Source organism: Onychostoma macrolepis, chromosome 01, assembly GCF_012432095.1.
Source record: "Onychostoma macrolepis isolate SWU-2019 chromosome 01, ASM1243209v1, whole genome shotgun sequence".
Lineage (NCBI taxonomy): Eukaryota > Metazoa > Chordata > Actinopteri > Cypriniformes > Cyprinidae > Onychostoma > Onychostoma macrolepis.
The window spans coordinates 28,431,647-28,447,146 of NC_081155.1; the positions used below are offsets into that span (position 1 = coordinate 28,431,647).

Below are 15,500 nucleotides of genomic sequence, written 5' to 3' on the forward strand. Positions count from 1 at the left end.
AAAATATAAATGGCGTTATCGGTTTTTGCAAATGAACTCTTCATATATATATATGATATAGTTTTCATTATATCTAAAAATCCGGTAATATCTGCATGCACCTAACTCAGAAGAGAGTATAATATGCTAGTTGACAGCAATCCTTGTGAGTGAGAAGTCTGGTGTGGAGGCTGGATCTGGAGCTGAATTCTGTCCAGGTTGTCACAACATCTCTTGATTATCTGTCTTCACGAACAGCCCTGAAATACAATTCAAACATTAACAATGATTGTTATAAATGTAATGTGAAGCTTTTACATTCACAACGCTCATTTTGATCTTGGTGGTGAAGTGTGCAGAAAATTCTGCCGCACTGAAATATACTCTTTGGTGAACAGTTTTCAAGAGTGCAAATAGGATTTTAAGTTTTAAGCACCTTTCAGGCTTGTGTGAGGTTTCCACAAGCAACAAAGTCTACTTGAACAAACACTTTACTACATTTAAAGTTTAAAAAAATCTAACTTATAATTCCCAACTTCACCATCCATCTGGTATGGCAGATGACCATTACAGACTGTTTCACTTTGAAGTGAGGCACAGTCACGGTACTCGGTTCTGTCTAACCATTATTAAATTTTCATTTCAAAGAACTTTTTTTTTTTATTATAATCTGTGTCTCGTTTTGAATTATGTTGTACCTCTCTGGTTGTAGTGTCCTCAATGCAGTGTTAAACGAGATGGCCTTGTAAGACATACAGGACTCCAAAAATATTTTACATTTATTTGATATATTTTTTTAAATATCTGATAAACTTTTGAATGTTTGAGGTTTTACTTACTAGTCAGATGGTTCATAGTGTCTTGGAGATGTTCTTCAACAAGAGGTCCCCTCCAACTCTGCTGCACTGCCATCAGCATGGAAGAATATAGGAACATAAACAATCTGTCACAGAGCCAACAATATGTAATATACAATGTCAGGTTTATTAGAAATAAACAACAGCAGAGGTGAAATGCAGAAAAGAGAAATAATAATGTACAGAACATATAAAAAATCTTAAGAAACGAGGATTCACATTTTTAGGTTTTAAAGGAACACTCCACTTTTTTTGGAAATAGGCTCATTCTCAAACTCCCCCAGAGTTAATAAGTTGAGTTTTACCATTTTTGAATCCATTCAGCCGATCTCGGGTCTGGCGATAGCACTTTAGCATAACAGCATAGATCATTGAAGCCGATTAGACCAGTAGCATCGCGTTCAAAATGACCAAAAGTTTCGATAGTTTTCCTATTTAAAACTTGACTCCTCTGTAGTTATATCGTGTACTAAGACCGGCGGAAAATGAAAAGTTGCGATTTTCAGGCCGATATTAGAACCATACTCCCAGTCTGGCGTAATAATCAGGAACTTTGCCGGCGGCAGCAGGCGCAGTGATACGCAGCGCCTGAAAGTAGTCCCCAGCTATATTATAACTGGGTACCTGGCTGGGGACTGCTTTCAGGCGCTGCACATCACTGCGCCTGCTGCGCCATGTTACGGCAGCAAAGTTCCTTGATTATGATGCCGGAATGAGAGTATAGTTCTAGCAAAATCGGACTAGAAAATCGCAACTTTTCATTTTCCGCCGGTCTTAGTACACGATATAACTACAGAAGAGTCAAGTTTTAAATAGGAAAACTATCGAAACTCTTTGGTCATTTTTGAACGTGATGCTACTGGTCTAATAGGATTCAATGATCTATGCTAAGCTATGCTAAAAGTGCTATTGTCAGACCCGGAGATCGGCTGAATGGATTCAAAAACGGTAAAACTCAACTTATTCACTCTGGGGGAGTTGGAGAATGAGCCTATTTCCAAAAAAAGTGGAGTGTTCCTTTAAAGATGCATAATGATATAAGTGAAATATATTGTGAAAAAAAAATGCATATAAAGTTATTTAAAAGGATCATTTAAATAACTTTAAAAAATGAAAATTTGATGTTTATCTGCTTACCCCCAGGGCATCCAAGTAGGTAGGCCTGCACGATTAATCGTTTGTAAACCGAAATCGCGATTTGAAAGGGTGCGATTTTCAAATCGCAAAAGCTGCAATTATTTCGATGAAGAACTATCAAATATGGTAACAAGCATCTACGTAGTTTTTTACAGTTTGCGCATTTTACGTTTGACGCAGAGTTTAACCAATAGGGAGCATTTTAACACTGAACGTGCTGACTGAACGTCAAATAACGCCATTTGGAAAAGATGAGCGCAAGCAGTGGTTCAACTTCCCAACAAAGTGTGTCTGCAGAGGAGCAAAGTCCTGCAGACGACGGTAAAAAGCACCGCATATGTTTGGAATGATTTTGGATTTCGATGTTCTGATGTACTTTGTAACGCCTGTTTCACACATGCTCCGTTTGCAGTGCGTATGCGGTCCGTGTGCGTTACGTATGAGGTGCAGAAGCAGCACGGACTCATTGTTTTGCACGGGACGCGTTTGCAGTCCGCTCCTGATCCGCGGCTGTTTACCACAAACACAACATTTATCCATTATTTTGATTTCAGATCCAAACGTTGTTAGCCTATACTGAAAGTGTTTTTTCCAGCATTGTGATCCTCTTTTAATCACAGTACAGTACAGTCTATCTTTCATAGACATATTCACGTTTAAACTCAATTAATATAAACAACGTATTCAATGAATTTGACTTCTAGATTTGTATATTAAGTTGCTCAAGTAAGTGGAAACATTTAAACACAGCATATAGCTAGGGTTGCCACCCGTCCCTTAAAATACGGAATCATCCCGTATTTAAAGGTAAAATGATGCGTCCCGTATCTAATCAATAGATTAGGTCTGTCCTGCATCTAATGATGAACGCATAATTTGCAGAGAAGCATTTGCTCACGGTGGACTGTCTGACTTAAAGGGACAGTTCACCCTAAAATGATTTTTTTTTTTTTTTTTTTTTATCGTTTACACACACTCAAGTTGTTCCAAACCTGTAATCATTTCTTTCTTCCGTTGAACATAAAAGAAGATACTTTGAAGAATGTGGGTAACCTAACAGTTTCTGGTACCCAATGACTCTGATTGTATTTTTTCTCTACTATGGAAGTTACTGAGGACCAGCAGCTGTTTAGTTACCCACATTCTTCAAAGTATCTTCTTTTGTGTTCAGCAGAAGAAACTTTTGCAGGTTTATAAAGACCTGGGTAAATTATGACAGAATTTTCATTTTTGGGTGAATCATAGCATTGAAGTGACAGACACATCGTATAGGCCTATTGTTTTATTAAAATTTGGATAGTGTGTTAATATAATATTCCATACATTATCAGAGCTTGGTAGACACAATTATTATATTTTTAAACATGATTAGACAGATGAATTAATAGGTTAGAATTAATGTTAGACCCTATTTATTAATTTACCATTTATATTAATCACAAATATATACATAATAAATATAAATATACATAGCACAACAATTTGGCATTTTAAAAAAGTTTAAAAAATGCTACATTATGTAGATAAAAAAATGGGACAAATAATTACGTAATAATGTAGTCCTAATTTAAGCAAATAAAATAAATAAATAATAAAAATGCATCCCATCCAGGGAACAGCTGCAGAACTGTCAAAAAAGACCAATAATAATAATTAATAATTATAAATAATCCAATTTAAAATAGCAATATTAATGTGTTCTGTTGCAAGTTTACATACTTGAGCATGTTTTCTCATGGTTTATTGGTAATTATTTGTGTCCTTGGTTTTTAAATGTTTTTTTTTTGGGGTGGGGGGCAGGGTCGTGAATGGGTGTCCCTTATTTTGCCTTGCTAAAGGTGGCAAGCCTACCTTATCCTTTTCTGTCAGTTTTAGGGACAAAAAAGTCCTAGAACCAGTTAATTTGTAGGGCACTGACAGCATAACTTTATATAATTAGGCTAGTAATTATGTTTATTACAACATAAAAAGATCTAAAGATACATACAAGTGGACTTTTAGATTTTTGTGCTGCAAATAATAATTTGACAATCATTTGATACTGACCTATGACTTCCTGCGACATGACATTCATCTGAATTTACATCATCTCATAGATGTGACTGACATATCTTTAAAGTGCATTATCTAAACTCTTCAAAACTTTTTACATATGTAGAACAAGTCATTCTTAGGAAAACATGCTTAGTTTCATAAATTTAAAATGCTTTAAAATGAGTTACGGACATTAACATTATACATTAGACAGACATTATACATTAACTATACATTTTAATTAATAATGTAATAGTATTAATTAATAATGTAGTAGTTTAGAACATAATATTAACTAAGATTTATAAATGCTATATAAATATTGTTCATGTTAAGTAACAGTTATTTAATGTTAACAACTAAAACCTTATTGTAAAGTGTTACAAAAGTTGTATATATTATTCTCTTTGTGTGTGTGTGTGTGTGTGTGTGTGTGTGTGTGTGTGTGTGAGAGAGAGAGAGTCTATTTTACAGTCTTGGTTTAAAAGTCTCTTAATTTATATCTGTGATTTTGTCTATTTCTAAGGTGTAATGCAGGCAAAATTATTTCACAAATGCTTATAGATCCTTAAAATCATTTAAAAAATGTTTATAGATAATTAAATATTTTGTTAACACTTTTTAATAATGTCACATTTGTTAACATTAGTTAATGCATTAACTAACATGAACTAACAATGAACAATATATTTTTACCATTTTTTTTATGTGTGTGTGTTTCACAGTCTTAAAGTTATAGAGTAACCCTTTCATTGCTGTATCCTTTAAAACCAGAGTGACAGAGGGTTAATGTAAATGCATTTGCACAGTTTTCCTGATGCCACCGGGGTGGCTTTTGCACTGATGGCTTGGTCCCGCCATCGCTGCTTGCAGCTGTATTTTTCTTTTGTTCTTTGATTAACTTCAGTGACAGGCAGCATATTTATTAGGCTGCTGTCTCTTTAACAACGAACACACGCAGATCTATAAATACTGCCACACATGCGTTTTCTTTCTCATCTATTTACGTTCACTTAAGACAAAAATGGCTATGTTTATGATGATATACTGACGTAATTTTGTGCATACTGGTCAGCAAATGTGAAAGAGGAATCCGTTCCGGCTAGGAACAACCTTTTCTGCAGTGGAAATGCACAGAACGGTTGGAGTACGGACACAGTCTGCACCGGGACCGCTGTTCTCTGTGCTCGGGCGTCAGATGGGTGCGCGGCATGCAAACAGTGAAGTTATTTCCCTTCCTGCACTTAAATAATTTAAAATCACATTAACCCCTTAACTGTCACTCACAGTTTTGAACATAGTCATTATAGTGCACTATCCAAACTTAAATGTTTATAATTCATGAATGAAAACATTTTGTAAGATGATTTTGATATACCATTTCCATGGTAATGCAATGTCTGATTTTAAAATGGGTTTCAATGGATGAATTTTGAGATTTTAAGTTTTCAACTGATATATAATTTCTTATGATTTCTAATACATGATAGAGAAAAAGGCAACTAAGAAGACTTTCTGTGACAAAGGTCAGAACTCCTGTTATGATGTAGATTTTTCAGGTCCACTCTTGTCATAAATTAATCTATTACTTTTCCTACATAATTTTTTTACAAAAAAAGTGGTAAAATACCTATTTAGGAGTCTTAGACCTTTCCAACGATATATAGTTTGTCTTGATTAGATTAGGATTTAATTGTAAAATAGTGAAGTGAACGTAGGCGTCCCACAGAGGTTAAAATGTGAACTCCGGAATCGTTAAGTGGAATCAAAATGCATGTCTTATCGAATACCCAGTTCTTGTAAATTTGGAACTGGTTCTAAAATGGAGCCGGTTCTCGATACCCAAGCCTACTGATCCGTTGGTGATTGAAGTAGGCTACCACTGTCATGTTATCCGAGCGGACCAGGACAGGGTGCCCCTTTAATGCTGGCAGGAAGGTTTTTAGGGCCAGAAAAAACGCCATCGTCTCGACCCAGCTGATGTGTAAGCATTGCTCCAGGTTTTACCAGGAGCCGAACGCTGGTCTGCCCAGATGCCAGGTTGGAGGCATCTGTCGTAACTACCTTCCTTCTGCAGGTCAGTCCCAAGTGGACGCCTGATCGAAACAAACAAGAAGTTTTCCAAAGGGCCACAGCTCTGATGCAGCAGTGGGTTACCCTGATATAAAACCGGCCCAGGCACCAGGCATGGGAGGGAACATGGGCTACTTCGTAAAGTGTGTAGGTTTCTTGGGAACAAGTAAGTAGCAGCTGTAAAAGTCACTGTTCAACTTCTGAGCTGCAATGAAGCTGTTTGCAAATCTGCCGGGCAGATGGCGAGTAGAGGTGTGCAGCAACCGCCTCTCTTGAGGGGGGAGCTTGCCATACCTTCTTATTTCAGCAGCGTCAACAGAGATGAGGATAGCAGAATTATAAAAATGAACACGCACAGCATAGGAGTGCGCCACACCTGTGTAAGTACATCATGAACTTCTCCACAGCCTGGTGACAATGCAAATCAGTTCGCTCTCTGTCAGCCCATAATAACCCATTGGGGAAAAGGGTATCAGGATCCTCTCCAGAGCATGCCCAGTCCTCCAAATCTAAAGCTGTCAGTGATCTGGAATCATCAGGGACTGCATTCTACTCTAAAAAGATTAAACCACTCGTTAGAAGAGGCGCACTGATCTTCACGTGTAAACACACCAGCTGATCTAAGTGCTTTGTGAGACTCATGCTCTTGCAGTAAGAGCAACGCAGCCTCAGCATGGCTGTGGCCCAGATGCATCCAAATCTGAAGCTATCAGTGATAATCAGTGACAGCAATCTTTAAATCCACCTGAAAAGATCATACGGCTCGTTCGACGAGGGGCGCTGATCCTTACATGTGAACACACCAGCAGATCAAAGTGCTGCATGCATTCTCCTCTGATCCATCTAAAAAGATCAAACCGCACTAATCCTCATGTGTAAATCACACTGGTGGATCAAAGTGCTGCACGGAGAGTGAAGCATACGAGACCTGTGCCGGCGTGAGATCACTCAAGCCCGGTTGCTCAGCCCCGCAACTTCATTGTTTCATCCTCCGAGGCAGCTGGAAGGGGAGAAACATGAGAGCAGGAGGGGCAGGGCAGAGCACAGGCTCAGTGTGGGCGTGGCCCAGGTAAGCGGCACACTCGAATCTGAAGCTGTCAGCGATACAGAATCATTGGTGACAGCATTCTACTCTGATCCGCCTAGAAGGATCAAACCACTCGATGTAAACGAGGGCCGCTGAACCTACTGCATCGGCACATATTGGAACCCCCTTTGGGGGGGTTGTCTGGCTGTCTTTCCAGTGCACCTGTTGTCACTTTCATTTGCACTAAAGCAGGTGAAACTGATACTGATATCACTTATGCTTCCTAACTGAATGATATCCCTGGTGTTTAACTGACTTTGTGTTCCTTTCCTCTTCTTCTTATTGATATTATTATTTAAGCTTGAGCCACAAATAATAATATTAAAAAATAAAGTCTTACTAATATAATAGGATTCTAGAGCTTTTAAATGCTGTGCTTAAAAACTGTCTAATAGATGTTATCTCTGCTCCTTCACATCCAGGTCCACAGGACAGACTGTGAAAAGACAAACAGAGAACCTGCATGTGGACTATTTTGTCACCAGAGATTTCAAATCAGAATATAAGGGCTCAGCTTTGCTAAAAATTGAGAAGAGTGTAGAAGAGGATTATGTTTCTAATGTGCGAAACAACTGCTGGAAGGAAAGACAGACAAGTATGTACCATTATTTCATTTCATCTTTATCTTCACCATCTTAGTGTTCTATTAGGGGCTTATTTACACACATTAACAGCCTAAGTATGCTCTAAGGTCCTAATAAAAAATGAGTTTAAAACCATGTTTCATATAAACTCAGCAAAAAAAAAAAATACTGTATAGATACTGTATTTTAAATATCATTTGGTAAAATCCAAATAAACTTAACAGATCTTTATCGGAATGGGTTTAAAGAATATTTTATATATATATAATTATTGCACATGCACCTATGGAGTAGTCCTTAAGACACTAAGGGTGATGATACATGGGGCAACTTATTTTGATCAATGTTACTTGGGCACATTCCCATTGAGAATTGGTAACAAATTTCTATCTGGATATTTTAGATCGGTCGTGGGCCCTGTCTCACCTGGTTGCTCGTTGACGGCAACATTTCCCAAAGTTGCCCAGTGTATCATCAGCCTAACAGTTTACAGGCAATGAAGGTCACATTTATTATAAGTTGGGACAGTAAAGAAACCTAAGACACTTAAGACAGTGCTACAGGGAGACAAAAAAGACAGCTGATCATCCTTGCAGTGTCAAACCACTTGTAATCATGTGTCCCCCAGATATGTTCGAGAACTTGTGTCTTAGTGGAAGAGGGGGGTAACATTTCACTGCAAGAACTGGCTAATCCATTTTACACATGCTTGTACACATGCAGTTGAAAGTGAGGGGCACTTTTTTGCACTGAGTTTATATGGGAAACCATGGTTTAAAAGAGTAAATTGTACATGAAGTACACTTATAAAGTACACTTATGTACATGGAAAAGTAATATTTTGTACATCATGTCATCCCCTTCAGAAACAGACCTACTGTATGCTGCCAAGGTCTACCGAGATGAAAGACTACAGCGAAAGGCTGAGCTCATGACCATGGAGAACTGCAAAGAGCTGGATAGATTAAACGATCTGTTTCGTGGAGGATAAACCTTAAACTAAAACTAATGGACATTTATGAAAATAAGATACCATAAATGTAAATATTTATTGTTTGCTGTTTTTTTTAACACTCTTATAGAAAGACAATATTTAAATAAAGAGAGAATTCATTAAAAATCCCTTATCTTCCACTGGAATATACTTTGCGTCATAGTCTAGAAAATCAACTTAGAAAAAGATTATTTTTCCTTGTTTAATGTTTTTTCTCTTTTATGCCTAAATTGACTAAACAGTGAGAAATGGGCTTAGATGTTTTACACTTGAATCACAGCTTTCTTTCTTTCTGACTTATTGAACCCAAACTTTTGCTTCTATTGATGCCATGTCTTTTTTGCTCTAAGTGCTACTAACTTAAAGAGACCACTATTTTGAATGTTAATGAAACTTAAATGGTACAAATAAAATAAAAGCTTTTAAACCAGACTGGTCTCATTGTTTATACGTAGGTATTAATACATAACATTTACAAACACAAAATGTATGTTTTTATTGATGCTGAAATGTACAATTTAGATGTATTTCAATGTTTAAAATGTACAAATCGCTACGTATTTTTAGCTGAAAAACATTAAATATTTATGCATCTTTTATGTCATCAAGATATTCGTATCAGTGCATTTTTATCATTTTATCAATAAGCGATTTACATTTTTAGACCCCTTAACCTACCCTCAAACCTAAACCTACCCATTTTATAGCGAATATGCATTTTTATCATTTTATCAATAAGCGATTTAGATTTTTAGACCCCTTAACTTACCCCCAAACATAAACCCACCTATTTTATATATACAAGGATATAAAACGTAATTGGCTGAAATATGCAGGGAAATAACCATTTTAGTAACAATTAGGGGTGTCAACGTTAACGTGTTAACGCATGTGATTAATCCAAAAATTTTAACGCGTTAATATTTTTTAGCGCAAATTAATCGTTTGATAAGGTTTGACCCCAACTTCTTCCCGTCATCGCAGCGCGGAAGGTTATTGTGTGATGAGGGTGCAGCAAACCAGTGTTGCCAGGGCAGCGGCACAAGTGGGCTATTTTGAAAATACAGTCGCGGGAAAAATTACAGAGCCGTGGGTTGCGGTTTTTTTGGGCTACTTTTATAATGTACCTCGGCCGCCCAGAGTGTATATAGACACATAAAAATGTAAATAGATCCTTTTACTAATGTGTATTATACTTGGAATGTATCCCTGGCAACTTAAAAACGGAGAGGCGGGTGTAACATCACAAACAACGTGAGTTTCAGCCAGAGCATACATGTTAAGGCTTTTACACAGCAGAAATAAACATGACAACAGCCACTATAGATTATATAAGATAATAAACACACGATTACGATAGATATGATCTGTATGTGATTTTCTTGAGATGATCCAAATCTTCTTCGTAACGCAATTTATACTTAATACTTCACGTAAGGTCGCAAGAAATGTTTTGTTGTATTTATTTAGAAATACTTTTGATAATAGTTGGGTAAATGTATACTGGGATTGAAGCGGTGTCTTGGTAAACGTTTTATTGCCAGTATAAAGGCTGATAATGGAAATGTCCAAAGCAGTACCAAAAGTAATCCAAATGACGATGCGTTGCAGCCGCAGTCCTCTCTGGCGGAATGCAGTAGGTTTGTGTGAGGTGTAACAGACGCCAGCCCGTTACTTAGTTTTTAAGCTGCTAATACACTCCTCACCACTAGGGCTGGTGGACAACCTCTGTGCTTAGATAAAGAAGCAGTTGAGCAGTAGAGTAAAGGAGCATAGCTACCGCTATGGAAGCATGGCTGACCTCCTTGGTCAAATAAACTAAAGTCCTGGTTGGGAAACATTATGTTTCATGCTCAACTGTAAGTAAGATGTTTGTTTATTTATTTGTAAAAGATGATTGTTGTGCTTCTTGAATATGTTAGATTTAATGCAGATAAATCACTGTAGGCATTTTGTGTTTTTGTAGAAGGACTTTTCTATATATGCTTAATGCATATTTACGCCAAAATTGTGGTCCATGTTTGGATGTTGCTACATTGGACATTTTGATTACCACAATGCCCACCTTTTGATTGGGAGTCTATGTTTGATCATGGTCATCTACTTCATTGGATAACATCACCATCAAACATCATCATCACTTGACTCCTTAGAGACAGATAAGCCTTGCATCTGACCACACAATCACAGTAACTTTCTACAAGAGAGAACTTTATAAAGACTGATTGGTGAATTGCTGGAACTTCAACTCGCATACATAACCATATATCCTTTTGTGCGGTTGTAATGAGGGAGAGGCTGAAGCCGTGTCAGAATCCATGTGCAGAAGTTTAATTAGGAATCACACAACAATCCAAATCGTGAGGCAAAGATCAGAGTCGTAGTCACAGGCAAGGAGTCAAAATAACAATACACAGTCCCACTGGCAAACAAACAAGAGGGCAATCCTAAAGGCAAAAATCCAGAGAAACAGGCAAAAAGTCATCCACGTAGCAAACAACACTAGATAAAGGAAACGCTCGGTAAGGCAGTGAAACTGGCATTACTTCGCAAGGTCTGTTAGCCTGGCCATGCTTAAATAGCTGCCAAACAGGAAGTGATAACAGAAGCAGCAGAGGGAGCGATACCAGTCAGTACTCGGGCGAGGGCTCCCTCTGCTGGCGTGGCGCTACAGAATCCCCCCCCCTAGGAGCGCCTCCTGGCGCTCGGCAAGGACGTCCCCGTGATCGTGGTGCTGGACGATCGGGTCTGGCTCGATGAAAGTCTTCGATGAGTGAAGGATCCAGGATGTCGGAGGCTGCAACCCATGATCTCTCCTCAGGTCCATAGCCCTCCCAGTCCACCAAATATTGGAGTTGACCCCTTCGACGCCTTGAGTCCAGCAATTCGTTCACCCTGTATGCTGGTAATCCATCTATATCCAGCGGTGGCGGTGGCTCTTGGTTCTCAGCATTGGGGTCAGCTTCCGGGTGGACCGGTTTGAGGAGCGAGACGTGGAAGGAGGGGGAGATCCGGTAATTGGTAGGAAGCTCAAGTTGGTACGTGACCTCATTGATCTGTCTAATTATTTTAAATGGGCCAATATACCTGGGGCTGAGCTTCTTGCTCGGTAGAAAGCCAGACCCTTTGTCCTGGTTGGTAGGGGGGGTGTGGGCGACGTCGTCTGTTTGCCTGGAACTCTTGTCTTCTGACGGCTCTCTGTAGACGGACATGGGCACTGTCCCACACCCTCTCACTGCGCCTGATCCAGTCATCGACTGCAGGTACTGATGAGGGTTCACCCGACCACGGGAACAAGGGGGGTTGAAATCCCAGGACACATTGAAAAGGAGTCATGCCAGTGGAGGAATGAGTGAGGGAGTTTTGGGCGTATTCAGCCCAAGGAAGGAATTCTGCCCACCGGTTCTGTTCACGACTACAATAAGTTCTGAGATACCTGCCGATCTCCTGGTTCAACCTTTCCACTTGGCCATTAGACTGTGGATGGTACCCCGATGTGAGGCTTACATTGATGTCTAATTGCTTGCAGAAGGCTCTCCAGACCTGAGAGGTAAATTGGGTTCCTCTGTCAGAAACAATATCCTCAGGTAGACCATAAACTCTGAAAACATGGTGGAACAGAGCTTGAGCCGTTTCCATGGCTGTGGGGAGACCCTTGAGTGGAATCAAACGACAGGCCTTAGAGAAGCGATCAATAATTACCAGGATGGTGGTGAAACCATTGGAGAGTGGCAGGTCTGTGATAAAATCTACGGACAAGTGAGACCAAGGACGCTGAGGAATTGGTAATGGTTGGAGGAGACCGGAAGGTAGTTCCTTGGGGGTCTTAGAGCGAGCGCAAGTTTGGCAGGACTTGACATAGGTTATCACATCCTTGATCATTGATGGCCACCAGAAAGAGTTCTGTAGTAAACGGAGAGTGCGTGCAATTCCAGGATGTCCTGAGCTCAGAGAGGTGTGAACCCATTGCATGACTCGGGGACGTAAGCCTTGAGGCACAAAATGTTTGTTTGGGGGACAGTTGTTTGGTGGTGGTTCTTGCTGATGGGTTCGTTGGATCTCCTCCATAATGTCCCAGGTTACTGGAGCAATGATAACAGATGGCGGAAGAATGGATTCAGGTGTGACATTGTCTGTTGTATGATCGTGACGTCTGGACAGAGCATCAGCCTTACTGTTCTTGCTGCCAGGTCTGTAGGTGACGGTAAACTGAAAACGGGTGAAGAACAATGCCCATCGGGCTTGATGTGGATTCAGACGCTTGGCACTCTTGATGTATTCCAGATTTTTATGGTCTGTGATAACTTGGAACGGATGGACTGCTCCTTCAAGCCAATGTCTCCACTCTTCTATCGCTGCCTTCATGGCTAGAAGTTCCTTATTGCCTACATCATAGTTGCGTTCAGCAGAAGTCAATTTTCTTGAGAAGAACGCGCAAGGGTGGAGTTTACCTGGTTGACCATGACGCTGTGAGAGTACAGCTCCAATTCCGCAATCAGAGGCATCTACTTCTAACACGAAGGGAAGGTTAGGATCAGGATGCTTGAGAATCGGGGCTGTGGTAAAACTGTTCTTGAGTTTGGTGAAGGCTTGGGTAGCTTCTTCAGTCCATTTGAGTTTTGATGGTTTGCCTTTTAACAGTGACGTTAGGGGGGATGCAATCAGACTGTAGTTACGAATGAAGCGTCTGTAGAAATTTGCAAAGCCGAGAAATCTCTGAAGTTCTTTTACAGTAGTGGGTTGAGGCCAGCCTGTGACTGCTCTGACCTTGGAGTCATCCATCTCGACACCTTGATGACTAATGTTGTACCCAAGGAAGGACGTTTGTTTGACGTGGAACTCGCATTTCTCGGCTTTGATATATAGTTGGTTGTCCAGTAGGCGGGATAGTACCGTCTTGACATGTTGGATATGTTCAGGTTCAGATTTTGAGTAAATTAAGATATCATCAATATATGCCACTACACATTGGTTCAGTAGGTCTCGGAAGATTTCATTTATGAAGGATTGGAAGACTGCTGGGGCGTTGGCAAGTCCATACGGCATAACCAGGTACTCATAGTGCCCCCTGGTGGTGTGAAAGGCAGTCTTCCATTCATCACCCTCACAAATTCTAATCAGGTTGAATGCGCTTCTGAGGTCGAGTTTAGTATAGATCCTGGCTTCACGTAGTTGTTCTAGTGCTGAGGGAACCAAAGGAAGGGGGTAGGGGAACTTGACTGTCACGTTGTTTAAACCTCTGTAGTCTATGCACGGCCATAAGCCTCCATCTTTCTTTTCCACAAAGAAAAATCCTGCAGCAGCTGGTGAAGTGGAGGAACGGATGAATCCAGAGTTCAGGGCTTCTTCTATGTACTCTTCCATGGCTTGAGTCTCGTTGCGTGACAGAGGATAGACTTTGCTTTTGGGAGGCATGGCATTGGGTAACAGTTCAATAGCGCAGTCCCATGGTCGATGGGGTGGTAACTGAGTGGCCTTAATTTTACTAAAAACTTCACTGAATTCATCATAACATGCAGGAATCTTAGTGGTTTGAGTAGTGCTAGGGCTTTCGATGCTTGTCGTCAAACAGGGTTTGATTATAACTGAGTGCAGGCAATGGGTTTGGCAGAACCTAGACCAATGGGTTAGTTCACCATGATGCCAGGACAAAACTGGGTCGTGAACAGATAACCAGGGGTAACCAAGGATAATTTCATGTCGGGGAGAGTCAATAACGTAGAATGAGATGGCCTCTTGATGGAATAGTCCAACATGTAGTTGAAGTGGTTGGGTTTGGTGGTTGATTCCATCTCCTATGAGGGTGTTGTTAACAGCAGTGATCTTGATGGATGGGACACAGGGTTGCATGGGAATGTTGAATTTGCTCACGATGTCCCTGTGGATGAGATTCAGGGCAGCTCCAGAATCGATCAGCGCTGTTAAATCAATGGAAGTACTTTCAGTAGATAGCCGAACAGGGAAGGTCAATGATTTGGTAGGGATGAGAGAAAATTGTTCAACACTCACCCGGGTAGTGAACTTGGTGTTCCTCCGGGCTTTGTGTGGACATGCTATGCTGTGGTGGCCTGTTTCACCGCAGTAATAACACAGGTTGAGTTGACGTCGTCGAATTCTCTCCTCCTCAGTGAGTCTCGAGATACCCAGTTGCATGGGCTCCTGGCTAGGCATGGAAGTTTGTTGGGGAACATGGTGGGGCTGGCGTGGGGATGGAGCGCTGGCCTGTGATGGCTGGACAATTCTTCTCTGGGGAGCACTCCTCATAAGGTTATCAATCTTAATAGCGAGAGTTATAAATTCAGTAAATGAACAGTTTTCACCTTTGCAAGCCAGTTCAGTCTGTAGGTCAAGGTTCAAACTTTGTTGAAATACAGCCTTTAACGAGATGTCATTCCACCCACTTTGAGCAGCCAGCGTTCTAAACTCGATTGCATAATCTGCAGCAGTGCGGTTGCCTTGAGATATATGGAGCAATTGTGTAGATATATCCTTACCCTCAGCGGGATATTCAAACACCTCATGTAGCTGTTGAACAAAATATTCATAGGAGGTACGAAACCGACGATCTGTCTCCCAGACCGCTGCAGCCCAATCTAACGCTTTACCAGAAAGCAGTGACATAAGGAAAGCACATTTCTTCTCATCTGAGTAGAACTGTTCTTCCTGGTTACAAAAAAAAATCTCCACTTGACGAATAAAGCCTCGGTATTGCTCAGCTGAACCATCAAATTTCTCTGGCATAGCCAGCCTTACCG

General features: G+C 40.3%; 1 protein-coding gene across 2 annotated transcripts in view; it reads left to right on the forward strand.

The window, feature by feature from the left end:
• Nucleotides 1–9,177, forward strand: part of dnajb14 (DnaJ heat shock protein family (Hsp40) member B14) — an 89,436-nt gene extending 80,259 nt beyond the window's left edge. For both annotated transcript variants that reach the window (XM_058790221.1, XM_058790227.1), the window contains 2 exons: nucleotides 7,590–7,762; nucleotides 8,618–9,177. In XM_058790221.1, coding sequence (XP_058646204.1) covers nucleotides 7,590–7,762; nucleotides 8,618–8,742 — 298 coding nt within the window. In that variant the 3' untranslated portion in view covers nucleotides 8,743–9,177. The remainder of the gene's footprint in view (nucleotides 1–7,589; nucleotides 7,763–8,617) is intronic.
• Nucleotides 9,178–15,500: the final 6,323 nt, after the last annotated feature.